At 45.2% G+C, this 26,883-nt stretch overlaps 1 protein-coding gene across 4 annotated transcripts in view; it reads right to left on the minus strand.

Annotated features, from left to right (window-relative positions):
• Window positions 1–26,883, minus strand: part of LOC116505756 (elongation factor 2-like) — a 42,441-nt gene that overhangs the window by 8,560 nt on the left and 6,998 nt on the right. For 2 of the 4 annotated variants that reach the window (XR_004254965.1, XM_032213129.1), the window contains exons 2-11: window positions 21,119–21,333; window positions 17,452–17,633; window positions 14,397–14,608; window positions 11,193–11,374; window positions 8,995–9,100; window positions 6,519–6,632; window positions 6,086–6,224; window positions 4,871–5,066; window positions 3,510–3,768; window positions 1,297–1,404 (exon numbers count right to left, since the gene is read on the minus strand). Coding sequence is in view for 3 of the 4 variants with exons in the window: in XM_032213129.1 (XP_032069020.1) it covers window positions 1,297–1,404; window positions 3,510–3,768; window positions 4,871–5,066; window positions 6,086–6,224; window positions 6,519–6,632; window positions 8,995–9,100; window positions 11,193–11,374; window positions 14,397–14,608; window positions 17,452–17,633; window positions 21,119–21,333 (1,713 nt within the window). In the remaining variant the exon portion in view is untranslated. Of the gene's footprint in view, window positions 1–1,296; window positions 1,405–3,509; window positions 3,769–4,870; window positions 5,067–6,085; window positions 6,225–6,518; window positions 6,633–8,994; window positions 9,101–11,192; window positions 11,375–14,396; window positions 14,609–17,451; window positions 17,634–21,118; window positions 21,334–26,883 lie in introns of those variants that run through there. The other 2 variants (XM_032213130.1, XM_032213131.1) reach the window with 2 other exon arrangements.

A 26,883-nucleotide genomic window follows, 5' to 3' on the forward strand; every position in this document is an offset into this window, starting at 1 on the left:
GAACCAGAATCGGACAATTTACTGCAGCCAGTTCGCCACAGCCATCTCACCGCAGACAATTCCATGTGGGATAACCCCATGGGATTAAAAAGTTTTCTCCCATTATTTCTATTTTTGTCAATGGAAATAATGTGAAAGAAACAGTGGCGGGTAACATGTATTGCGCTGAGTTATCCTGCGTGGAACTGTCCGCAGGGAGTTGACCCTGGCAAGGTGGCCACAGTGGCTTGTCCTAGGCCCATCCAGAAGGTCAGCTGGAGAATGGCCATTGGTCTTCAGTGCTCAGTGGAGAACCCTTGAATTCCCTTTTGGAGGTCAACCCACTGGCTGGGAACCGTTAGGTTCCTCCAGGAACAGGGCGACCGGGCAAATACATTTGTAGAGGATAAAAATGATCTTCATCTACTCCAGAAACAAACAGCTGAGAGTTGCACAAGACTGCCACAAATGTACAAATGTTGTCTATTAACACAACTCTGCATATTCTGCCCACACCTTCATGGACAACTCTGCACTATGTTTTCCATCTCTGTGTTCTTCCTTACCCTTTCACATGTTGGTTTTTATTAAGGCAGAACCAAAACCTACTTATCAATGTCAGGTCTGGAATAAATATTCCCTCCCCCCGCCAAAAAAAGAACGTTATCTTTAATTTTAATTTTTTTAATTTCAATTTTATCTGGAGGTTGTTTTCAAGAAGGGAATGGGTCATTTGTCCAGAAGGATATAGGATCTCCTGCTTTGGGCAGGGAGTTGGACTAGAAGACCTCCAAGGTCCCTTCCAAGTCTATATATTCTATATCAGGGGTATCAAACTTGATTTCCACCTCAGGTTTGTGTTTGACCTGGGGGGCGGGGGGGGGGAAGCACACGTGCATGTGGCTGGGGGGCGTGGCCAGCATTACATCACTCATGCATCTATGGTGGCCCAAGTGATCTGCCACCAAAACGGGCTCACGGGCTCTGTTTTTAGCCCTCTGCCAGTGAAAATGGCGCTCGGGTGGGGGCCCGTGCGAGCTTCATTTTCACTAGCAGAGGGCTGCAGGAGGCTGTCGCAGCCCAAAACTGAGCCTGGGATAGCTGTGCATGGCCCTCCCAAGCTCCCTTTTTGCTGGCAGAGCCATCACAGGCTGAATCCGAACTCAGTCCTTGGGTTTGACACCCTTCTTCTATATTCTTTTGGGGCGCAAAAAAACAGAACTGGGAACCTTCTTTCTTTTTCTTTCTTTTTTTTTTAAGTTACTGTCAATTTATCCCGCCATCAAATGTTTCCATCCAATCAGTGGAATCGGATACCTTGATTGGAATGCAGGCGTGGTCTTCCTCCAGATCTTTCAGGCAGATCTCCAAGTGCAGCTCTCCAGCGCCAGCAATGATGTGTTCCCCAGATTCCTCAATAATGCACTAGGGAACAGGAAAGGCTTGTGATAGGGATCCATTCTGGTGTCAGGATAAAAGAAAATTCTGGAAGCGTTTATAAATCTGGTAGGCAACAGCACAGGTTTTTGCAAATCACGTTTCGGAGGATTTCAAGGTTAGGTCTTTCTAAACTGGGCATACAGAAATTATCATAAGATTAAATGGCTAGAACTGTGATGGCAAATTTATGGCACGCGTGCCAGAAGTGGCGTTCAGAGCCGTCGCCCGTTGCTCTTCTGGGTTCTGGTGCGCTAACCAGCTGGTCTTCACACGCACAGGAGAGCTGGAAGCCAGAAGAGCAGCCGCCCCGGTGCGCATGCATGCACCAGGATGATGATCTTCCGGTTTCTGGTGCTTGCATACACACCGCCCACCTGCGCTTTCAGTTTCTGGTGCACATGCGTGTGGGAAGATCAGCTGACCGGTGCGCATGCATGCATCACAAACCGGAACATAATATTCCTGGTGCACATATTCTTCTGGTTTCTAGCACACACGTGAACGCGCTCCCGTTTTGGCACGATGCCGAAAAGGTTCACCAACAGTGGCCTAGATACTTCATGTGTTTCATCTTTGAATTCATACAATACAGGTATTCCTCGACTTACGACCACAACCAAACTCAAGATTTCCATTGCTAAGCAGGACAGTTGTTAAGTGAATTTCACTGTGTATCTCTCCAGGCAGGTGGAATGTTTTAATTCTTTTCTATAATTGAGGGCCTTTCCTTTTTAGATTCTCTTCTAACCCTAAAACACATTTTGGATACAAAGGAAAAATCAAGCAATATGCCTTCTTCCTAACACTATAAAAACTTCCTTTTTATGACCTTGTAATCCCTTAACTTGGGGTAGAATGGCGTGGTGGTGAATTCATATATTCAGCATTTACTGACCTGATTCCCTTCCTGACACCACTCGGAATTCGCAACAATTCTTTGGCCCCTCGGCGAGAAGCATCTGTCGCTACCTAGGATTGAACTCTTAATCATCCGAGTGGGAGGCAGATGTCTTCATCCCTAGAGCAACACACCGCTCTCCCTCTTCCTAACACTACCCCACATGAACGAGAGATAAAGCGCTATGGGGCCGTACATAAGTCCAAATGCAATTGCTATCTGCGTACGGGCCGCCTTCCACTTAATGATTCCAATGGAGCTTGTCCATCACAGTCATAAGCATTAACTGTTGTAAAACAGGTCATCCGTGGTGGCTGACCGTATTTTAATATCAGTTTTTTGCAAGCAGCTTTAAGCAAATGCTGCAGTCGTTAGGTGAACCAATAGTTTGCGATGGACTGGTTTTCCTGAAAACCAGGCTGATTTTTTTTTTTTGGCAAAACTATTGTGAAATACATTCGTGTGACTGTGGGATGCTAAAAATGGCTATAAATATAGCCATTTGCTGAGCCCCTGGCATGCAGTCCTTTGAAACCTGGACCACTAAGTGATTTGGTCGTAAGTCAAGGATTATTTGTACTTCCAAGTTTATGGTTTTCTTTCTTCCTTCCTTCCTTTGCTTTCTCTTTCCTTTCTTCCATTCCCTTCCTTTCTATCTTTCATTTCTTTCCTTCTGTCCTTTCTTTCTCTCATTCCTTCCTTTCTCTTTCATTTTATTCCTTTTTTCCTTCATTCCTTCTTTTTCTCTTTCATTACTTCCTTCCTTCCATTCTTTCCCTCCTTTCTTTCGCTTTCATTTTTCTTTCCTTTTCCTTCCCCCCTCCCTCCCTTCCTTTTCCACTAATATTACTATCACTTCTAATCTATCTATCTATCTATCCATCCATCCATCCATCCATCCATCCATCCATCCATCCATCCATCCATCCATCCAATGAATAATTGGCTGTGTTTTGAATGTGGCAGGCTTTCTATTTTCAAATGATTCTGTTATTTTTGTTTCCATATTTTAAGGCTGGGAGAATTTGAGCGAGATTTTGAGCTACGGCTGACTGCATTGAGCAGCAGGCTTGCAAACGCAACTAGGCAAGACATTTGAGGCGAATTCTGTTTTTCTTTTCTTTTTCTGTTTTAATAAACCTACACTGCCAACCGGTTGCGCCAACTCACACCGCACAGCTACCACACTCACCTGCACCATGGGGTCAGACTTGGCAAGGCGCTTTAGGCCCTCCACTAGCTTTGGTAGGTCGGCGGGGTTTTTGGCTTCAACCGCAACGCGCACCACTGGGCTAACGCTAAACTTCATCACTCTCATGTTGTGGGCGTGTTCAAAGGTGGTAATGGTGCCCGTCTTCACCAAAAACTGATCGACACCAACCAGGCCAACAATGTTGCCACAAGGGACATCCTCAATGGGCTCAACGTAACGACCCATCATCAAAATGGTTCTACAAAGACAGAGGATGAGTAACCAGACCTGTTTTATCACCGGAAGTATTTTCTTTGTTTGAAATCAAACCTTTTACAAAGAATGTATTCTCTTATCATTCCCTTCCTTCCTTCCTTTCTTTCCTTCTTGTCTTTTCTTTCTTTTAAATCACATGATGAAAGCTGCCTAAACAAATTGGCGTAGGGAAAAAGTCTTCTGGGAAGGCAAAATAGCATCTTCTTTCTAGCAGCCTTCCATTCCCTCTCCCCAGAGGTCCATTTTCAAGAGGCAACTGGATTTTCTTTGTTTTTCCCTTGAAGACCTTTCGCTTCTCATCCAAGGAGCTTCTTCGGTTCTGACTGGATGGTGAGGGAAATGGAAGGATTCAGTCAGAACTAAAAAGAAGTTTCTTGGATGAGAAGCGAAACGTCTCCGAGGAAAAACGAAGAAAGCCCAGTTGCCTCTTGAGAAATCACCCGTGACAACTAGGACCTGGATGATGGAGAACCTCCAAAGACGCTTCTCCATTCTCTACACTTCCAAAATACAAAACTTACTTAGCTCCTGCAGAGTTAGAAATTGTCACACAAGCAGGAGAAAAGAGTGTTGCCCTCCCAAGTCACACCGGTGACGTTTCTACGCTCAAACACATCCCTGTCTTCACGCAGTGATCTAAGAGCCTTCCATCTTCCTAGGGGTTCTCCTTAACATGAAGCCTTGGTGGCATAATGGATGGAGTATTGCAGGCTGACTCTGCCCACTGCCAGGAGTTCGATCCTGACCAGCTCAAGGTTGACTCAGCCTTCCATCCTTCCGAGGTGGGTAAAATGAGGTCCCAGATTGTTGGGGGCAAGAGGGTGACTCTCTAAACTGCTTGCAGAAAGCTGTCAAGCATAAGTGCTGTTGCTATTGCTATTATTCTACCCTATCAGGGCTGCCACAGAGAGCTTTAAGCATACATGTCTACCAGGGATGGTGTCTATTGTGAGTGGAGGAAGAGGGGCAGAACTCATCCCCACTGCTTGGAGAGTGCCTTGCAGCCCTTTTTGTCCTGGCAAACAGGGTGCTGGATTTCGTTCGCATGCACCGTTTAGAAGAGGAGGGAAACCCTCATTAGCTACCTCTGAATAGGCTTCAAGTAGAGGTCTTCCTTCTTTCCAGGGGTATAGTTGGGTCCCATAATCCGCACCTTCTGGCCGGTGGAAACTATGCCCGAGAAGACCCTCCCGAAGGCATAGAAGCGGCCTTTGTCTGACGTGGGTACCATTTTTGAGATGTACATCATCAGAGGGCCCTTTGGGTCACAGTTTTTAACCCCTGCAGCAAAACAAAAAGAGCACATTGTGAGGTCCAGGCCATTCCCTAAATTGAGTCAAAATTGGCTGTGGGACCTTCCAACTGATATAAATGAAGTCCTCAACTTACAATTACTCAGTTGTTAAGTTAGTGGCACAGTTCTTAAGTGAATCTGGCTTCCTCATTGACTTTGATTGTCAGAAGGTCACAAAAGATCATGACACTACCCTGGGAGACTGCCACCGTCATAAATATGAAGCAGAGGCCAAGTATCCGAATTTTGATCACGTGACCATGGGATGGGGATGCTACGACGTTCGTATGTGTGAAAAAATGGTTGCAAGTCACTTCTTTCACTGCCATTGTAACTTTACACTAGACACTAACCGTTGTGAGTTGAGGACTATCTGTATATTCATTTGAACTGCCTGCGTTGTGGCCTGTCAGCTACCAGCCCCTCCAACAGGTGAATCAGAAGAGGAGGCGGGGGAATCAAGGCCAGCATCAAGGCAACCTGAGAGCTCCGAGGGGGAAGAGGGAATGGAGCTGTCAGAGAGAGAGAGACAGAGACAGAGCCTGGGCCATCCATCAGCCCTCAGATGGAGGGTCAACAACCCACAGGTCGGAGGTGGCTGAGGAGGAAGAGGAGGAACAGCAGATGCACAATGGCAGGGGAGAGGAGAGTGGTGGAAATCTATGGGCCAGTCCTTGGGACAGAAGAGTCACTGCTGCTTGCAAAGCCCCAACCTAGCTTTGGGGATGAAAGGCAGGGGGTGGAGATCAATAGATGTGGCAGACAACTATTCATCTCCTGGACAGATGGACTTCTTAGCCTGTGGTGAGAGAGAAACTTATTGTTGGGGCTGCTGGTGCTCCGAATAAAGGAATCTTTGAGGTAACTTCAGAGGGTTTGTAAATGTTTGGGGAGCTGGGCCATAACTGCCTGGACTCCCGATCTCCTGCACATGACGTGACATGGGAAGAGTCAGAAAGGAGAGAGAGGCTTGGCTCAGTCTGCTGAAGGTCCTCCAAGGCCTTACCCATGGCAGCTTCATCGTCAGGTGGCCCCTCGTACAGAAGCTCACAGCGGTACTTCTGAGCAGTCACAGGGGAGGGCAGGTGAATGGTGATCATCTGAAGTAAAGCCTCTCCAGCAGGTAACCAGCGACGCATAACGGCCTGGAAAACACAGACGGAGAAGCCCTCAAGAAATGCCACCTGAGATACGGATCAGTACTGTAGCTTTCCCTCTTTGAAAAGGTAACAAAAACAATGGGGCACTCCCCGTTCTTCCAAAATGCAGGGCAGTTTCCCCCTAAGGCTGCCGCGAAGCTTTGCAGCGTCCCTTGAACCACGGGACAAGTTCACGCCCAGCTTGGCTCCCTCAAGACGGCACCTGCAATTCTCAGGGCACCCGGCTGCTTACCACTCTTGTGTTAAAAGGGCACACATACACACGCCATTTCAAAAAACCTTGAGAAGCGGCTTTCCTTCTTTCTCTCGATCTTCCGTGTCTAGCTTGATGTCCAGTTTTTCTATCAGCTTGGACGTTTCGTCTTTCTTGAAGTTCATGAGGGCATCGAAGACCTGCAAGGGGGGGGGGGGGGTTGAGGGAAAATAAAAGAAATTACCGTATTTTTCGGAGTATAAGACGCACCAAGGTTTTGAAGAGGCAAATTAAAAAAAAAGTTTTTGCACTCTGCAAACCTCCCCAAAAGGGCCTGTTTTTCCTGAAAAAGGGGCTGGTTTTTTTTTAAAGGGGGGCATCGATTGCCTTTAGGCAGCTTGTAGAGTGCTCCTGCGGGATGGGGCCCCCAAAAACGAGCAAAAAATGGCCCATTTTGTGCAAAAATGGACCCGTTTTTTGTTTTAAAAAGGGCATGGATAGCCTTATGGAGGCTTGTAGAGTGCTCCTGCGGGCTGGGGAGGCAAAATTGAGCAAAAAAACTGCCCTCCCCAGCCCCCAACAGCACTCTATAAGCCTCCTAAAAGCTATGCACAGCCATTTTGGTGAAGGGGGCGGTGTTTTGGGAGGCCAAAAATGCTGTATTCAGTAAGACGCACCCAGATTTTCAGCCTCTTTTTTGAGGGGAAAAAGCGTCTTATGCTCCGAAAAATACAGTAAATGTCATCATCAACTCTGCTACTTAAGAACTGATATCTGAAAGATAAGCCCCTCTGAGAATTTCCCCTGGGCCTACAATATAACGTCCTCTTATTTGGGACTCAGATCTACTGACTTTTACCCGTCTTACTTCTAAGCTGATAAGTATTTCATTGCATCACCTAAGTCAGGTTTCATCAACCATCAGTTGTGCTGACAATTGATAAAAGTTTCCTTCCTAATGAGGCAGTCCACCAGGTTGTGCTCTCTCTCAGGAAGTTCTTTTGAAGGCTCTTGGCATTCTCAGGTTCATGAAACTGGGCCCTGCCATTATGTAAAGTGGCCCACCTCCTCCTTCTACAGTCTTTGCCGAAACATGCAAATGAAAGGGAATACACGTGTCCCGGGATAATGTTGCAGGATCCAATCTGAGTCGGTCCCTGGGATCAGAGGTTTAGTCTTTCAAACTTTCAGGCTCATGCTGGAACCCGTCCTCAAGGAACTTCTCTCTTTTCAGAATAGGTTCTACGCGTTGTATTTATATGATTTCTGGGTGTAACAAGTAGCTTTTAGTTGCTAATACAACAATCATTAATTGTTGTTTTCTTGTGCCACCGTGCCATTGGTCCTAAGTATCTGTTCATTGCTGATGGTAAATCATCATTCCTATCGACTGACAAGGAGCCTGTTTCCCAGACGTCAATTGTTTTTCTGGCTGCTTTTGTCCCTGCTCGACCAACAATCATAATAGCTGTGAAAATGAATGAATTGCAAGTTTTGAATTCAACTGAGCTCATTGCAATGTGAGGCTACCACTGAGTCGAGGTGGCGCAGTGGTTAGAGTGCAGCACTGCAGGCTACTTCAGCTGACTGCAGTTCTGCAGTTCGGCTGTTCAAATCTCACCGGCTCAAGTTTGACTCAGCCTTCCATCCTTCCGAGGTGGGTAAAATGAGGACCCGGATTGTTGTTGGGGGCAATATGCTGACTCTGTAAACCGCTTAGAGAGGGCTGAAAGCCCTATGAAGCGGTATATAAGTCTAACTGCTATTGCTATTGCTATTGCTATTGAGTCCCTGTCTAACTGCTCATTTGTGTTCTCACAATCTGTGCTTAGATTCCTTCCCAACTGTCCTACATAGTCAGTTACAGGAACAATCCATATAGGATTGGTAGTCTCATATTGCAATGAACAAGGGCATGCATTCAATTTTGCAGCTACTACTATTATTGGCCGAGCAGGGACAAATATAGCCAGAAAAATGATTCAAGGTTGGGAAATGGGTCCCTTGTCAGTCAATAGGTGTGCTAATTTACCACTAGCCTACCAAGTACTTAGCAGTCAAGAGCTGGGCAGCACAAGGAAACAATTAACAACTTAATAGTTAGCCATCAACACCCTAATTAAGTTGTTAAAAGCTACACACAACTAGGCACCATGTAAATACAACACGTAAAACAGCCCAGTGCACATTTTATGAAACAGGCTATAACATTCATTTAAATCCAAGTACCTTGGCTTAACTTGAGCGGGAGGGATAGGAATAAAATCAGGCTACTTCAATGTGAACTCAAAAGCATTTTTTTCCAGGACAGCTGCGTTAAGGCAGCAGAAGTCTGTCCATTGGGAATAAGAATATTTCAAGCTAGACCAAAAAAGACGCTTGTAAGGATGCGACCACCAAATTATGAATACTCATGTAAAGATTTGTCATTCGTAGGTGTTCTGCCAATTATACGTTCTTGGAAATATGAATGTTGTAAGCAAAATGTATGAATGTCAAAAGTGTGAAGTTTGAAAAGCAGATTAATTAGCATTCAATGTTATAGCACTGTTTTGGCATTACCTTAAAAATGGGATCCAGGATAAGTTGGCAGAAAGTACGTGGCAACTTCTTTCCATCAGGGTCAGCTGCGGATTTGCTGAATTTCCCTGTTGCCGGGTCAAAATACCTAAATGAAAATTGTACCTGTTTTACATTCATGGGCTAAAGAAGAAACAAAACAGGCCTTGATGCACAAAATGGCTCATATATCATTAATCTAGACAGCATACTAAAAAGCAGAGACATCACCCTGCCAACAAAAGTGTGTATAGTCAAGGCTATGGTTTTCCAATGGATGGCTGTGAAAGTTGGACCAAAAGGAAGGCTGAGCAACAAAGAATGGAGGCCTTTGAACTTGGGTGCTGGAGAAGACTCCTGCGAGTCCCTTGGACTGCAAGGCGATCCAACCGGTCAGTCCTAGAGGATGTCAACCCTGACTGCTCTTTAGAAGGCCAGATCCTGAAGAGGAAACTCAAATCCTTTGGCCACCTAATGAGAAGGAAGGACTCACTGGAGAAGAGCCTCATGCTGGGAACAATTGAAGGCAAAAGAAGGATACGACAGAGAATGAGGTGGCTGGATAGAGTCACCGAAGCAGTCGACATGAGCTTAAATGGACTCCAGAGGATGGTAGAGGACAGGAAGGCCTGGAGGAACGTTGTCCATGGGGTCGCGATGGGTCGCACGCAACTTCGTAACTAACAACAGCAACATCATTAATACCAATCAGTCCAATACCACAGGACCACACATCATTCCACTCTACTTCGGTGTTCAAAACACAAAGGACACTGAATATTGTTGCTGTTGTTGTTGTTTGTCTCACAGTCAGCCAAATGTTTAGACTGGATTTGGCATTTTTGTCTATCATCCTATTGAGTTATTTTCAAAGACTTGGAATAGGTTGATGTTTGATGGTGTCACATTTATCATTGCAGGATGGAAGCTGTTGTCAATAAAACTGCCTTTTGCAATTGACTGATGGCAGATTTGTCAATGCCCATCAATGGTGTTCAAATGGTGCTCCAGTTGTTCTGGGATTGGACCCAAGGCACCTATTACTATTGGTACTACCCTTGCCAGCCTTTGCCACAGTAGTTCTATTTCTATTTTCAGGTCTTTGCACTTTTTTGTCTTCTCCAGTTCTTTCTCTTCTCTTCTGCTGCACAGGTAGTCCTCAACTGACAACAGTTCACTTAATGACCATTCCAAGTTATGATGACACTGAAAAAAGTGACTTACGACCATTTTTCACACTTATGGCCTGCGGTCACATGATCCAAATTCAGGTGCTTGGCAACTGACTCGTGGTTTATGGCCGTTGTAGTTCCCCAGGGTCATGTCATTCCCCCTTTGCCACCTTCTGTTTGTTTCGCTAAACAACCGTGTTTACTATTTTAACAACTGCGATGATTCACTTAACAACGGTGGCAAGAAAGGTTGCAGAATGAGGCAAAACTCACTTAACAAGCAATTCAGTTAGCAACATACATTTTGGGGTCAACTGTAATCGTAAGTTGAAGACTACCTGTATTACCTCGCCATGGGGGGTAGCTTACAACAATATAGAAAAAAATGGCCTTTATCACAGTCAGAACGATGCCGTTTCTTCTTAGACCCGGGGTCGGCAACCTTAAACACTCAAAGAGCCACAAAGGTCCTAACTGGAAGCCTCCTGTACAATTCGGGAGCCGACCGGAAATCTGGTTCTCCCACCATAGAGTCTCCTCCTAGCGCGGTGTCCTTTTTCCTCTGCCAACTGGAAGTCTGGTTCTCCCACCATAGAGTCTCCTCCTAGCACGGTGTCCTTTTTCCTCTGCCAACTGGAAGTCTGGTTCTCCCACCATAGAGTCACCTCCTAGTTCGGTGTCATTTTTCCTCTGCCTGTCCTAACTGAAAGCCCTGTCAATTGTGGAGCCAACCGGAAAACATAGAGTCCTCTCCTGACATGCCATGCTTCCCTCCCATCACCACCACTCAACCGGAAGCTCCTCTCAAAATTGTGGCACTGACCGGCAACAGGGAGCCGCAGCAGAGGGATGAAAGAGCCACATGCAGCTCCAGAGCCGCGAGTTGCTGACCCCTGTCTTAGACCAACCCTGTATTATGTCGCTTTAGCAAAAGGTGCAGGCGCATCACACTGCAAACCTGCGTCAAAGGGCCTCCTTCCCCTGAAGTGTACCCATCCGAGACCGAAGGTAAGGATGCTATTTACTCACTTGTCTCCCCACAGCTTCTTCATCATGTCTTCCACTTTCTTGGCCCTGTCAGTTGCGGAGAGCTGGGCCTTTTCTCCTCTGGCTGCAAATTTGGCCACGTACATCTCGGCAAACTGCTTCAAGGTGAACGCCCAACCGTGCAAGCCAGAGCCAAAGCCAACAGTACCGATGACGGGGTCGATCTGCAGGCAAAGGGAGGGATTCAGGCGTTTTAAAAGAACATGGAGAAGGTAGTCTACTACTACCCAGTCCCTCAATTAAAAGTGTTCTCCAAGCAAGCAGAAACCTGTTCTGACCTAGGCTTCCTGATACAGTAAAAAGCACACGCTTAGTCCCCCAAACCCTCTTTATTTCAACGGCTGTGAATTATCTTCATTCACAACCCGTAATGAGTCCCAAATAGTAGTAAAGAGTTCTACAGCATGCTGCCAAAGTCTTTCGGGATAAGACTGATAAGCACCCACCTTTGCCTTCTTTGAAAACGCTGCCAAAGACTTAACTGGCAGTTAGCCACACGGAGCAGAGTCCAAACGGAGCTTCGGAAGGAAAACTGACCAGCATGAACCAAGTTGCTTCCTGCAAAAGCTCATGTGCCTTTGTTCCTCCTTTATGTCCTATGGGAGGGGCCAATCACTTCCAAGCCTTACTCCTGAGTTGCCCCTCCCAAGAGTCTCCACGCAGCCCGTTTTGGATGCAAGGTAAGTGTAGGGCCGTGTGGAGGCTCAGGGAGGGGCGAAAATGGGCCTCCTGGAAATTCCAAAAGGCCGGAGACGGGCCTGTTTGTGGCCTCCGGAGGGCCTACAGAGCCCGGGGGAGGGAGTTTTCACCCTCCCAGAGGCTCGAGGAAAGCCTCCAGAGCCTGGGGAAGGCGAAAATGTCCCCCTTGCTGTGGTGTAGGAGGCTGACTAGGCCACACCCACCATGGCCACACCCACCCAGCAACCGAGCAGAAAACCCATTGCTGAAATTTTGGAAGCCCTGGTTCTGCTCCTGCCTTGGGCATGAAAGCCAGCTGGGGTGACCATGAGTCAGTCAGTCTCTCGTGTCAGCCCATGATGCCATGCTCAGGCAACAAGCCCTCTGGTCAATTCCTGTCACAACCAATAGATCAAACACTTGCTTGATCAGAAAAACGATGGTTCCTGCAGGAAAATGCTAGGAAGGGAACAAAACTTTTTTTTTAAAATCCAGGGTTCTCCAAACTTGGCACCTTTTAGACTGGTGGACTTCCAACTCCCAGAGTTCCCCAGCCGTGTTCCCCACAAGTCTAAAAAGTGCCAACTTTGGAGATCGCTGAATAAATTCAAGCAAATATTTAATTGAACTCTCTGGCTTCTTGTTATTCTTTAATTCTGACCGGCTTCACCAGATTATAAATTTAAAAAAAACTGCACATCGATGAGACTAGACCTTTCTTTTTAGGAAAAAAAAAAATTAAGGGAAGTTAGCTAGGAAAATCCAGCATAAAGATCCTGAATGGATGTCTGAATCAAGCTGATGGAGCTCCTCACATGCCAGAGTCCTTCACTTCATCACAACAGGTAAAACAAGACCTGTCTTTTTAGCACTTCATTCGACAAAGTGCAACATGGAATAGTGTTTTATCCCAAGGTTCAAATGCGAAGGGAGGGAGGGACTGATGCCGTCAAAAGCATTATTTAAGCTTACATTGGTCTTAGTTCTTTAATCCTTTATATCAGGGGTGTCAAACTCAAGGCCCACGGGCCAGATCCAGCCCACAGAGTGCTTAGATTGATACAATTGAGCAAGTCCGGAGATATTTCACGAGAAGAGTCCTCCACTCCTCTGCTCACAACAGAATACCTTGACATTTTGGGCTTAGACAACTTAGAACTACACTGCCTTCGGTCTGACCTGAGCGTAGTACAAAAAATTATCTGCTACAATGTCCTACCGGTCAAGGACTACTTCAGCTTCAAATGCAACAATGCACCAGCACACAATAGATACAAACTTAACGTAAACTGCTCCAAACTTGATTGCAGAAAATATGACTTCAGCAGCCGAGTGGTCAATGCCTGGAATGCTCTACCAGACTCTGTTGTTACATTCCCAAATCCCCAAAACTTTAATCTTAAACTGTCTACTGTGGATCTCACCCCATTCCTAAGAGGTCTGTAAGGGGCGTGCATAAGCGCACCAATGTGCCTACCGTCCCTGTCCTACTGTCCCCACTTATTCGTATCAATTTCCTATGTTCATAATCATGTTTAGACTTATGTCTCTTATCTTATACATGCTTGACAACATTTTAAAAAAATGAAATAAAAAAAAATAGATGTGGCCCATGGGACTGGCCTAGAAATATAAAAAGTGCCTCTGCTGGCCAAAACAGGGTGCTGGGGGAAGGGGCACATTTTCAGCCAGTAGAGTGCTGTAGGAGCAATGGAGGCCAAAAACGGCCCATACTGGGAGGCATGTGAGCGCCCCCCTCCCCTTGCAGCCCATTTTCAGCCAGCAGAGTGCTGCAGGAGACCCTTGAGGCCGAAAAAAGGCCTACAGGGAGCCGCACGCAGCTCCCCTGCACCCCGTTTTGGCTGGCAGAGGCACCGCAGTCTGGTCTTTTTATATTTCCCACGGGCCAGATCTAAGAACCCTGCAGGTTGGATCTGGCCTGAGTTTGACACCCCTGATATAGAGGGTTAAAGAACTAAGCATTGCTAGCTGGGGAATTCTGGGAGTTGAAGTCCACGCATTTTAAAATGACTGCAGTTGGGAAACACTGGTCTAGCACAACACCATGCAAACCAATGGTGGGATTCAAATAATTTAACAACTGGGCCTCTGCCCTAATGACCATCTGGGTGGGCGTGGCTCGGTGATCACGTGACTGGGTGGGCGTGGCCAGCTCAACGTCACTCAGGTTGATGGGCACTTCACCTTAGCTGTTACAATGTGATAAGGGTTAACCGGAAAGGCAGTTTCTGTAAGCAGGGCAATAAAGATGAGTCTAGAAACAACACCAGAATGTTTCCTTCCTGCCTTCCTTACAGGATTAGCCCTGTAAAGTGGGGGAAAATAAAATCAGATTTCTTCCAACAACCAGTTCTCCGAACTGCTTAGAAAGTTAACAACTGGTTCTCCCGAATAGGTGCGAACCGGCTGAATCCCACCACTGATGCAAACGCAATCCTACGGAACTAACTTCCTCCTTGCTCCAATCTCAATGTAAGTTCTCTTTACCATAATATTACCCATGGGTCCAGTTTCACCCTCTCCGTAAGTAGAAATGATAACATTGACGTTTTCCACAATGCGCTGGAAGGTCTGGTAAAGCTCCTCGGGTTCTAACTGCAGTTCCAGCAGAGCCCGGTCCATCTTGTTCATCATCAGGACGGGTTTGATGCGCTCAGCAATTGCCTGGCGAAGCACAGTCTCCGTCTGCACGCAAACCCCTGGAAGGAAAGTTGACACTGGGTATGTGTAGCTCCCGAGAAGAACTGGTTGCTAAAAAGTTCCAGTATTCTCAAACTGTCAAAGGTTTTGGGTAACTTTGGTGGAAAGAACAACAACAAAGTGGCTTCCTACCTAATGGCCAGAGATTAGTAGTAGCTAATCTTATATATTTTAATTTAAAAGATACTGTTGTGGCCTGCCAGCCACCGGCCCCTCCAACAGCTGAAAAAGAGGAGGAAAAAGAGGCTTGGGAGTCAGGGTCAGCATCAAGACAACCTGAGGGCTTTGAGGGGGAAGAGGGAATGGAGTGGGGGGGAGAGAGAGGGAGAGGGAGAGGGAGAGGGAGGGAGAGGGAGAGGGAGAGGGAGAGGGAGAGGGAGAGAGAGAGAGAGATATGGAGTCTGGGCCATCCGTCAGGCCTGAGATGGAGAGTCACCAGTCCCAGGTCTGGAGGTGGCTGATGAGGAAGAGGAGGATCAGCTGAGTTCAGTGGCTGACGTGCGGATGCATAGAAGGCAGAGGAGAGGAGAGCAGTGGAAATCTATGGGCTGGTCTTCGGGATGTAAGAGCCACTGCTTCTAGCGAAGCCCCCCCCTAGCTCTGGGGATAAAAGGCAGGGAGGGGGCAGAGATGACTAGGTGTACCAGACAACTATTCATCTTCCATCCGGACTTAGCCTGCAGTGAGAGAGAAACTTGTTGCCGGGGCTGCTGGCATTCCTAATAAAAGAATCATTGATTTAACTTCAGAGGGTTTGTTGTGTTTGGGAAGCTGGGTCAGAAGAGATGCATATCCCATTTCTCAGCACTTAAAAGAGAAAAAGACTCTGGTGTTCTATATCCTCAAGGCTGTGGCAGGCTGGTGTTTGTGTTGCTGAAATTTTGCATGCTGCAGAAACATCGAATACCCCCCGAGGTGCCCATCTCACTTTATTTATTCTGAAGTTTTCTTGGGTGAAAACTCTGGTGAACAATCCAGACCAGTGTTCTCCAAAATTTAAGACTTGTGGACTTCAACTCGCAGAATTCCATACTGGCCGGGGAATTCTGGGAATTGAAGTCCACAAGTCTTAAAAAGTTGCCAATATTGGAGACTCCTGATCTAATCTGCCTTGCTTTGAGGTGTCACCAAACATTCAATGTTACCTGGGAATAAAGGCCTATTATGGAAAAGTGCTTAAAAAGATAAGAGTGGAAAAACAGCCTTCTTAGAACTGGAAGGTGAAATAATGGGGGGAGTTTATTGCATTGCACCCACATATTAAACAAGTTTGTTTCTACATTTTCTCCCAAAAGTAGGGAGTGAGAGATTAACACTCATAGATTTAACTGACAAGCATAATAGCCTGTGATGTAGGCTAGACTAGTAATTACCGTATTTTTTGGAGTATAAGACGGACCTTTTTCCCTCAAAAAAGAGGCTGAAAATCTGGGTGCGTCTTATACACTGAATACAGCATTTTTTTGCCTACACAAACCACGCCCCCTTCACCAAAATGGCCGTGCATAGGCTTTAGGAGACTTTCAGAGAGCTCCTGGGGGCTGGGGAGGGCAAAAATGAGTGAAAAATGGGCTGTTTTTTGCTCAATTCCCCCCCCCTCCCGCAGCCTTAAGGCGCACTCTATAAGCCTCCTAAAGGCTATGCAGCATGCCACTTTGGGCTGTTTTTTGCTCGTTTTGGGGGGGGGCACCCCCCCAGGAGCATTGTACAAGCCTCCTAAAGGCTATTGGTGCCTCTTTTTTTGGGAGGGGGAAACCAGTCCCGTTTTTGCGAAAAATGGACCGTTTTTGGGAGGTTTGCAGAGTGCAAAAACTTTTTTAAAATCTTCTTCAAAATCTTGGTGCGTCTTATACTCTGAAAAATACAGTAAGTGGTTTGCCCAGAGGAATCTAGAGAGTTTTGCTGCTAGGGAGAGATTTAATCCAAACTGCAGCATCTGTTTTACCTTTCCACGGTATACTGAATATACACAATAGAGAAGTGGGTAAACTGCACTTTGTTGTGACACTTGTGAATTTGAGAGGAGACAAACACCAGCCAGATATCTTGTAATAATACTGCCAACTTCCAAAATGTTTTATTGTCTTTAAAAAAAATCTAAATACTTGGTGCTATCCATAAGGCGCAGGAATTCATAGATTGCTAATGGCTTTGTTAGTCATCCAGCAACTTTGATTGACAGGAGCGACACAGATCCGAGGAGCATCTTATCCTTGCTACTATGCTTTGCTTCGGAAAGTCTGAGTAAATCGGGAATCTTCCTTGCCAGACGGATACTAAACACAAAGGTGCTCCTTGATCACATATAACAGGGGAATGAAATTTGTGGATTCCTTCAGAATCAGATGCTAAGATACAGGTAGTCCTTGACTTACAACAGTACCATTCTAAGTTACAACGGCAATGAAAAAGAATGACGACTCATGATCGTTTTTCACACTTATGACAGTCACAGCACCTCCCTGGTCACACGATCAAAATTCAGACGCTTGGCAACTGACTCATATTTATGACAGCTGCAGTGTCCCGAGGTCGTGTGATCCACCTTTAGTGGCCTTCTGACGAAAAAGTCAATGGGGAAGCCATTAACAACCGTGTTCCTAACCTAATTACTGCAGTGATTCACTTAACAACCGTGGCAAGAAAGGTCATAAAATGGGACCAAATTCACTTCACAACCATCTCGTGTAGCAACAGAAATTCTGGGCTCAATCATGGTCGTAAGTCGAGGACGACCTGTATTTTCCTTCAGAGTCTACCAGTCTATCAGTACTTACTGGCTTTCTCTGGAAAGTCCAATGTTCCCGTGCAATGAAAGCATCTTAATTTTAAGTACATTCACCTGAAACACAGTCAACGACTACAAGAGCTCCATCAGTGACGCGAAGAGCTGCTGTGACTTCGGAGGAGAAATCCACATGCCCAGGGGAGTCGATTAAATTAATGAGGAAACCGGAGCCATCTTTGGATTGCCTGATAAAGGCCAAATCGTTTTCTGAGAGCTCATAGTAGAGAGAAATGGCCCTACAAAAGAAGACAAAGGATTTTCCTAAAGCAGATTTAAAGTCCCGTAAAACATCTGTCAGGAAAGAGGGGGGGAGTGCATTCCACGCACACCTTCAGCTAGAGTCGGATCTCAGATTACTATAGCAGGCTTGTGAGGTGTGTACATCGTTGGTGAATGTGATTTATGACACAGACTGAGGGGATGGAGGAAACAGGGGCAAAGTTCAGCCATAATTAAAATGAGGTCAGATCTGACTGCAATAGGGTATTGCTGAAATGGTGTTCCTAATAAATGACTGGATTTCTTTTGAAACTTGGCTCGAGGCTCATGAATTAATTAGGGCATCTTTCGGAAACCTGACAACATCTGCATAGAACACTGTGCCTTCTGGATGCGCTGGAACCACAACTCCCCTAATCCTCAGGCACCAGGGCTGGGTGGGCACTAAAGAAAAACTAAGGCACCACTGCATAAGACTCCTTCCTTTATTAAAATGCAAATCTCGGAAACCAGACGTTGAGTTTTTACTTTCTCTGTCATTGCCAAACTCCCCTCTAGAAAGTAATAACTTCCAGGTTTCCAGCTATAAACAAGCCACTGCGTTTTAGGAAAGTTTTGCTGACATGGCCATTGATATTTTAGCTTTATGGATTTTTTAAAAACATATACAATCACTAAAATTAAAAAAGACAATTTAAACAAGAAATGTTGATGAGGAAGAGAGAAATAACACGATAACAGAATTTGAAGGGACCTTGGAGGTCTTCTTAGCCCAATCCCTTGCTCTAGCAAAACAAAATCCTTGTACCATTTGAAGCAAAGGGTTGTCCAATCTCTTCTTAAAAACTTCCAGTGTTGGAGCATTCACAACTTCTGGAGGCAAGTTGTTCCACCGCTTAATTGTTCTGTTAGGAAATCTCTCCCTAGTTCTTGATTCTCTCCTTGCTTAGTTTCCATCAGTTGTTCCTTGTCCTGCCCTCAAGTGCTTTGGAGAATAGGTTGACTCCCTCTTCTTTGTGGCAGCCCCTCAAACATTGGAACGCTGCTATAATATGCCCCCCTAATCCTTATTTCCATCAGACATCCCCAATACCTGCAATTATTCTTCATATGTTTTAGATTACTGAATTTGAATTAAACTGCTGAGTTAAATGAAACAAGCTGACCATCTCCATACAGCGCATTTAACTTGCTGCTGAATTAATTCATGTTCGCCATTTTCACGATATACTAAACCATAAATCAACCAATTTAGTAAATCCCCAAAACTCTTGGTGAAGTTAAAATAACCAAGTTTAGTGTGTTGTGCACATTCATTCATCCACAAGTCTTTACCTGATTTGCTTAAACATCTTTTGTAAAGATGTAAAGCAGTGCTTTTAACAAACTGCATCCCTGTTTATAGCAATAGCAATAGCAGTTAGACTTATATACCGCTTCATAGGGCTTTCAGCCCTCTCTAAGCAGTTTACAGAGTCAGCATATCGCCCCCACAGTCTGGGTCCTCATTTCACCCACCTCGGAAGGATGGAAGGCTGAGTCAACCTTGAGCCGGTGAGATTTGAACCGCTGAACTGCAGATAGCAGTCAGCTGAAGTGGCCTGCAGTACTGCACTCTACCCACTGCGCACCTCGGCTCTTTGATTTGGTGGCAGCAGTGCCTCAGATAGAAAGTCCATACAGAGAATGGTAAGTGACAATAAAGATTCTATTCTATTCTATTCTATTCTGTTCTGTTCTGTTCTGTTCTGTTCTATCCTATCCTATCCTATCCTATTCCATTCCATTCCTATTCCTATTCATCTCTAGTCTTTCCTCTCCTCTCTTCTTATTATGAAGTTATGTAGAATTCAACTCTCCATATTCCCAAGCCAGCATGACTGACTGAGGGATTCTGGGAGTTGAAGTCCACACATCTTAATGTTGCTAAGGTTGAGAAACATTGATTGTAAAGTAATATCATGACATTTCTTTATTGTGTATGCTGCTCACACAAATAATACAGAAATGCATCCTTACTTGGAAAGAATAGTGTGGCCTTCATCCTAACCATGTTTGATAAGCCGATGCCTTGACTTACAACCATTCGTTTAGTGACTGAAGTAACAATAACACTGAAAAAAGTGACTTATGACCGGTTTTCACATGTACGACCGTGGCAGCATCCCCCATGACCAAAATTCGGGTGTTTGGCAACTGACTCATCCTTATGACAGTTGCAGGATCCCGGGTGACACCATGATCACCACTTGTAACCTTCCAGCCGGCTTCCAACAACCAAAGTCAAGGGGGAAGCCTGATTCGTTTAACAACGGAATGGTTCACTTAACAACTCTGGCGAGAAAGATTGTAAAATGGGGCAAAACTCACTTAACAACTGTCATGTTTAGCAATGGAAATTTTGCGCTCGATTGTGGTTGTAAATTGAGGACTACCTGTAGAAATTCTAAGCCGTTGGACCTAACATATTTATGATCCCTCATATCTTCCGTGCCTTGCACGAGACACACTTTGTGAAACAGACTATAATGCAGAAACACAATCACAAAATATTTTATTATCGCTATCACAACTCGCATGGCTATTGCTCTAAAATCCATCTTTTTTAGTTTAAAATTTTAGTATTTTAAAACAGCGGCCCCCCAAAATTCTAGCTTGGCAGACTGGCAGGGGTAAGGGAGAGGCGATGGTGAGCACAACTCCATTTCAGCAAGCAGTGGTCGTGCATGCCCACCACTCGCACAAATAGAGCTTTGCACGCAAACACGAGCACCTGCTGCTCACACAAATGGACCTCCGTGTGCATCGCCTGCCCCTTGCATAACCCAATACCGGACATGGCCCGGTAGTGGGTCTTGGCTCTGGGGTTGGGGCCCCCTGTTTTAAAGAGCATGTCAACTTCTAACTGAACCTGGCCGCAGCCATCTTTCTATTCCTCAGTTGCCACACAGAGGGGAAAGGAGGGAAGGAGGTTGGAATGCCTTACTAGACAAAACAGAGAGATTTCTCCTGAGAACCAAGGTCATCCCTATTGGTAATGGATGCGGTTGGGGAAGGGGTACCTGGAGAGCCCGCCAATTGACCTAATTGGTCAACGTGACCTGTGACACTTGGAGATGGGGTTATTTCCTAGTTTAATTATACTAAAACCGTGGGAAAGATTTAGATTTTGTTTTCCATCGAAGCTGTGCCGATATGATGTACTCATTAAAGAAGACCTTTGAGAAGGAGCCCAGTCTCAGAATCCTGATTTGCTTGAGTTTGTTAGTCGGAGCCTTGATAGAGCATTTTAGTGGGTGCTTCTATGAGCAAGAAACAACTTGGAAAGTCTAAGTTACAAGAGTCAGATATTCTGACCTATAAAATCCGTCAAGAGAGTGAATTTTTCAAAATAAACTAGCATAAACCGAATGGAAGTCTGCTATCTTTGGAACACTCCATTTGTAACTGATGTACAATTGAGAGTCGAAAAGGACTGCAGAGAAAAGTTAACGATACTCACGTAGATTTGATTGTGATGCACCTTTCCTGCTCGTCTTTCCGTGTGTCAGTAAATCGTGTTTCACCAGCCCTGGCAGAAGCGATGATACCCGCTTTACACACTAAGGAATCTGTAAGCGTGGACTTGCCATGATCAACATGAGCGATCACCGACATGTTTCTGATGTTGGATTTTTTGTCCATGATCGCTCGGATCTGTTCTACTGTAAAATTCACCTGAAAGTGAAGAACAGAAAGTAAATAAAAAGAGACAGGGAATGTAACTGGTGGAGGTTTTATTCCATAAACATTTCACAGAAACTAAAACAGAAAGCTTTTGTGGCATTTAATTACGCGCTTTCAAAGTGGTGTTGGCTCCAAGCACAGAATTTCTCCCTGACAATCTCTTGCCTGCTGCTTCAGGTTGTCCAACGGTGTATCTATCTTTGCTGTGACTCTGTGGTCCCCAACCTTTCTGGCTCTGAGAACCGGTGGCAGCAATGGTGGGAGGAGGGAGAGGGGATGGTTTTGCGTGTACGCACGCTTCTTGCACAAATGTAGTTTTGTGCGTCCACACACTCATCCACCGCTTGCATGACCCAGTTCCTAAAGGGCTACGGACTGGTACCAGGCTGTAGACTGGGGGGTTGGGGGTCCCCCTGCTGTAACTGATTCTATCCTTGCAGCTGCACTTCCTCTCCTCCCCCTCGTTCATTCCATCTTTCCCATCATCAGAGCCTTCACTAGAGAGCTAAGTCTTCACATAATGCATTAAGGTATTATTTCAGGTCTCTGTAATATCAATCAGGTGGTTTTTTAAAAAAAATGCTTTTATTGGAATAATACGGTACTGTAGTCCAACTGAAATGAATTTTGCAATTTTCATTTTATCTTGGGATTCTAGTCACAGGCTAGCATTGCAAACTCTTACTTTTCAACAGAATTAAAACAATGAGTTTTAACATTGATTGTTGCTCAGGTATGCATAGTTAATTCAGTGTCAGCAGCTTTCTGTTCTGCTAGGCTCACTTCTGGCTTTTCAATTTTTTTTTTTAAAAAAAACTGACATCATAAAACTATCAAATTAAGCTGCCAGACAGCAATATTCCTGCTTTGTGGAATACAGGATCATAATTATTTCACAGATAGCTAATTATCTAGTGTACGATTCCCATATGAGCAGAACATGCTATGGTGATCTCAAATCCTACCTTTTTAATAACCAAAACAAGTTATAGCAACTGTATTATCTATCTATAGTATCTTCTGTAATTAACTTTCATCAATAATACCTATCATCACACAGCTGAATTATACTGGCATTGTTGGATTTTGTTGCTAAAAATCAGGCTTTAACCCAAAGGTGTCCAACCTTGAAAATATTACAATTTATGGACTTTAACTTCCAGAATTCCCCAACCGACTTGGCTGGGGAATTCTGGGAGTTAAAATCCACAGGACTTAAAAGGTTCAAGGTTGGATACCCTGCTTTAACCATTCCTCCCAGCAAAGCAATGATATCATTAGCCTCTTGCCAGTGGTGGGTTTCAAAAAATGTTGGAACCTCTTCTGTAGGTGTGGCCTGCTTTCCGGGTCCACTGGTGGAACCTCTTCAAACCGGTTCGGTAGATTTGACGAACCGGTTCTACCGAATAGGTGCGAACTGGTAGGAACCCACCTCTGCCTCTTGCCATAGCAGAGCAAGTAAAAAAATTTTTTCAATCATGAGGATTGTTATGCAGCCAATCACTTGGACAGTTTTTGCCCATTTCTGTTGGGCAGAAAACTTTTTACTTGCCATGCTAGTGAGATGCTAATGATATCATTGCTTTGATGAGAGGAATGGTTAAAGCAGGGGTATCCGACCTTGGAGAAGTTAAGACCGGTGGACTTCAACTCCCAGAATTCCACAGCCACATTTCAAAGCTGGGAACAGTATATTCTCAGTTCCTGGGCCTTTGGCCTTCCAACTCATCTAAAGCATGGTCTAAAATAACCCATGCCAGCTGCTTCTTGAGATGAGTGACCCTTGGTACTGACACTGCAACTGGAAGGGGCTTGAAGCATAAAACTCAACCAGCACAGGAGATGTGAGTGTATGGATGCTACATATTTCCATATATGGTGGACTTGCAAAAAGGTTAAAGCATTTTGGATTAAAATATGGGGGATTATGCAAAATGTTCTTTAAAAAAGGATAAAATTTACCCCTCAGTTATTTTTGTTAGGCATAATTACTGATTGTACAGTTGTAGAGACTAATCTGATATTGCATTTAATAACTGCAGCTAGATTGTTGGTGGCGCAATACTGGAAGAAGGAAGATTTGCCTACTATTCAAGAATGGACATTGAAAGTAACAAACCTAGCCGAGATGGCCAAAAATATCTGCATATCTTAAGGACCATTCAAACGAGAGATACAAACTGGAGTGGAGAAGATGGATTGATACGCAAAACAAATACGGGACTAAGAAACTCCAGATAGCTTATGATTAGAGATCAGGAATTATAAATTATCTCGAGTTAGTCCAGCAAGGAGGGGCTAGAGTTCAATGGAAATACGTTGTTCACCATCTTTTTTTTTCTTTCTTAAACTGTATCTTAATTATTTTTGCTAAAGATTTATACCCTGTATTGATTCTGGGAAGTCGGGGGGAGGGGGAAGGTTGGGAGGGCTTGGGGGTGAGGGTGAGGGGTGGGAACTAAACACTTGTAACAGTTTGTGTTTTTTTTTTACGGGACCAAGAAATTCCAGTTAGCCTATGCTTAAGATCAGAAATGATTTAAATTTTTTAAAGTTAGTTCAGTAAGAAGAAGCTAAGGTCAATGTAGAATGTCATTAATTTCTTTATTTCTTTTTTCTCAATAGATTTTAGACTGTGTTAGTTAAAAATCCATACCGTGTACGGGTTCTGGGAAGTCGGGGGGGGGGGAAGGAGGAGGGGGGTTGGGGGGTGGAGGGAGGGAGGGGCATACAAAAAAAATTGTACTTCAATGTTTTAATGATTGACGAATGATGAAATATTTGTGTTTTTTAAAAGAAATAAAACCCTTTGGAACAAGAATGTTTAATAAAAAGATTTATTTTTTAAAAAAAAACTCAACCAGCACACACTCCCCTCTCTGACAATCCCGTTTCCCTAGAGCAGGGCTGTCCAACCTTGGCAACTTTTAAGACTTGTGGACTTCAACTCCACAAGTCTTAAAGTGGCCAAGGGTTGACAGCCCTGCTCTAGAAGAAGGGCCACCAACCTTTCGGATCTCAGGGACCACTAAATTCATAATTTTAAATCCCACGGACCATTAATATGATCTGCCTAATGACCGTCTGGGTGGGTGGGTGTGGCTAGGTAGTCATGTGACTGGGTGGGCATGGCTAACTCGATGTCACTCATAGAGAGAGGGGTGCCTCACCAGCCTCTACTCGCCTCTCCTCTCCCAGCCACTCCTCACCTGCCTGTCCGGCCTCCTTAGGAAGCAGTTGTTGGAGCTAAGCAGCCACCAGGAGAAAGAGTTGGCAAAGCTCAGTTCAAATTGGATCGGAAGGAGGCTCAGCAGAAGCACCTCACTGAGGACTACAAGCAGGGGAAGGATACTGCAAAATCCCAATTCCCACCCCACTCCTGGGAGAAGTATATTGCAAAATCTCTATTCCCACCCCATTCTGGGGCCGGAGGTGGTATTTGCCAGTTTTCTGAACTAGTCAAAATTTCTGCTACCGGTTCTCCAGAACCTGTTAAATTTCACCCTGAAGTGGCTAGGTGGGCGTGGCCAACTTGGTGTCACTCATGTAATGGGTGCCTCGCCGGGCTCTACTTGCCCCTCCCCTCCCAGCCATGTCTCACCTGCCCACCCAGGCTCTTTAGGGCCCCAACAGGAAGAAGTTGCTGGAGCTAAGCAGCCACCATGAGAAAGAGTTGGCAAAACAGCTCAGTTCAAATTGGATCTGACCGAGAAGAAGGCTCAGAAGAAGCATCTCACTGAGGACTAGGAGCATAGACTTTCCAAGCAGAGGGAAGACCTGCGGGAGTGCAAGGCCAGGTGCCGGTGCCTGGAGGCTCAGTAGGCTGAGATGGTCAGTCAGTTCCAGGCCATGATGCAGCCCCACTGGAGCCAGGTCCTCCGGCTCTTCACCACCTCCAGCACTTCCCTCCAGTCTTCACCCAAAGCCCCACACCAGGAGGCTGAAGCAGACCCCCCGTTGGAATTTCTGACCCACACAAAAAGACCACGAAGGGGGAGACTCTCTGCAGCAACACAGGCCTTCATTGCACGTATCCATCTCGTCCAGAACGCAGCCGCGCGAGCGATTGTGGGTGCACCTCGGTACACCCACGTTACACCTATCCTCCGCGAGCTGCACTGGTTACCGATCAGTCTCCGGATACGTTTCAAGGTGCTAGTCGTCACTTATAAAGCCCTTCATGGTATTGGATCTGGGTATTTGAGAGACCGCCTGCTGCCAATTACCTCCCACAGACCCATTAGATCTCACAGGGTTGGCCTCCTCCGGGTGCCATCTACCAGCCAATGCCACCTGGCTATTACCCGGGGGAGGGCCTTCTCTGTGGCAGCTCCGGCCCTCTGGAATGAACTCCCCGCAGGGATTCGCACCCTCACCTCTCTCCAAGCCTTCCGAAAAGCCGTCAAAACCTGGCTTTGCCGGCAGGCCTGGGGGTGATGAGTTCCCTCCCCTCTCGACATGTATGGTTGTGCGACTATTGTCTACTTTTATTATTTGTATTTTGTCTTTTATGTTCCCCCCCTTTTTTCCCCCTTGAATTGTTCGCTGCCCTGAGTCCTCCCGGAGAAGGGTGGCATACAAATAATAAAATTCCATTCCATTCCATTCCATCTCAAGGGCCATAGTTTGAGGACTCCTGATTTAGTGCAACATTAAAAAAAATGCAAATAATTTTTCTGCGGACCACCAACATGTTCTCACAGACCACCAGTGGTCCACGGACCACCAGTTGATGACCGCTGCTCTAGAAGGCACAGGAGGGAATTCTGGGAGTTGAAGTCCACAAGTCATAAAGTTGCCAAGGTTGGACGGCCCTCCTCTAAAAGGCACAGGAGCCTAAGTGTTCATTTGTGAAAGCTCTCACAATGCCTTGATTCAGCAGAGTGTGCGTGTCCCTGGGCCAGAGAAAGAAGGACAACTGGCTGACAGTTACAATTGTGGAGTTAACCAGCAAAGGCAGCCAAAGTCTGTGAAGTCCCTCCATTTCTACAAAGAGTTGTCAGTTATGATTAAAGTAACTGCATTTTTTTTTTTACTTGCTAAGTCGCCATGGAGATGATGGGCAATGAGGATGATATATTAAACATGTAGGCCGTCCAGCTGTGGATCTTTTGCATGGAATAAGATATTATTACAAAGCAAAATGGTAATGGAGGATTATAAAAAGAAGAGAATCTTTTTGGAGAATAATCTTAATAAAAAGCACAAAAGTCAGGAGGTTTGGGGTGTAACTAAAGCTTTTGTAAGAGAGTACTTTATACAATACAATAGCAGATTTAAAAAGAAAAAGGGAAGAAAATATACTAATGATTTTGAGTGAGATTGAAAAAAAAAATCTTAAAATTCTCCAAGGTTTGACAACTATTATTCACCAAATTAAGCTTTTACAGCTGCAATTATCTATGTTAGCAGTGAGAGAGATGGAATTAAAGATGAACTTGTAAGACAAAGAAATTTTGCTGCAAAAAAACCAGAGAGATGGTTGGCATATAAGATAGAAAAAGAAAAAAAAATCATGTTGTAACTTTAGAAAAAGATGTA

Source organism: Thamnophis elegans, chromosome 3 (genome assembly GCF_009769535.1).
Source record: "Thamnophis elegans isolate rThaEle1 chromosome 3, rThaEle1.pri, whole genome shotgun sequence".
Lineage (NCBI taxonomy): Eukaryota > Metazoa > Chordata > Lepidosauria > Squamata > Colubridae > Thamnophis > Thamnophis elegans.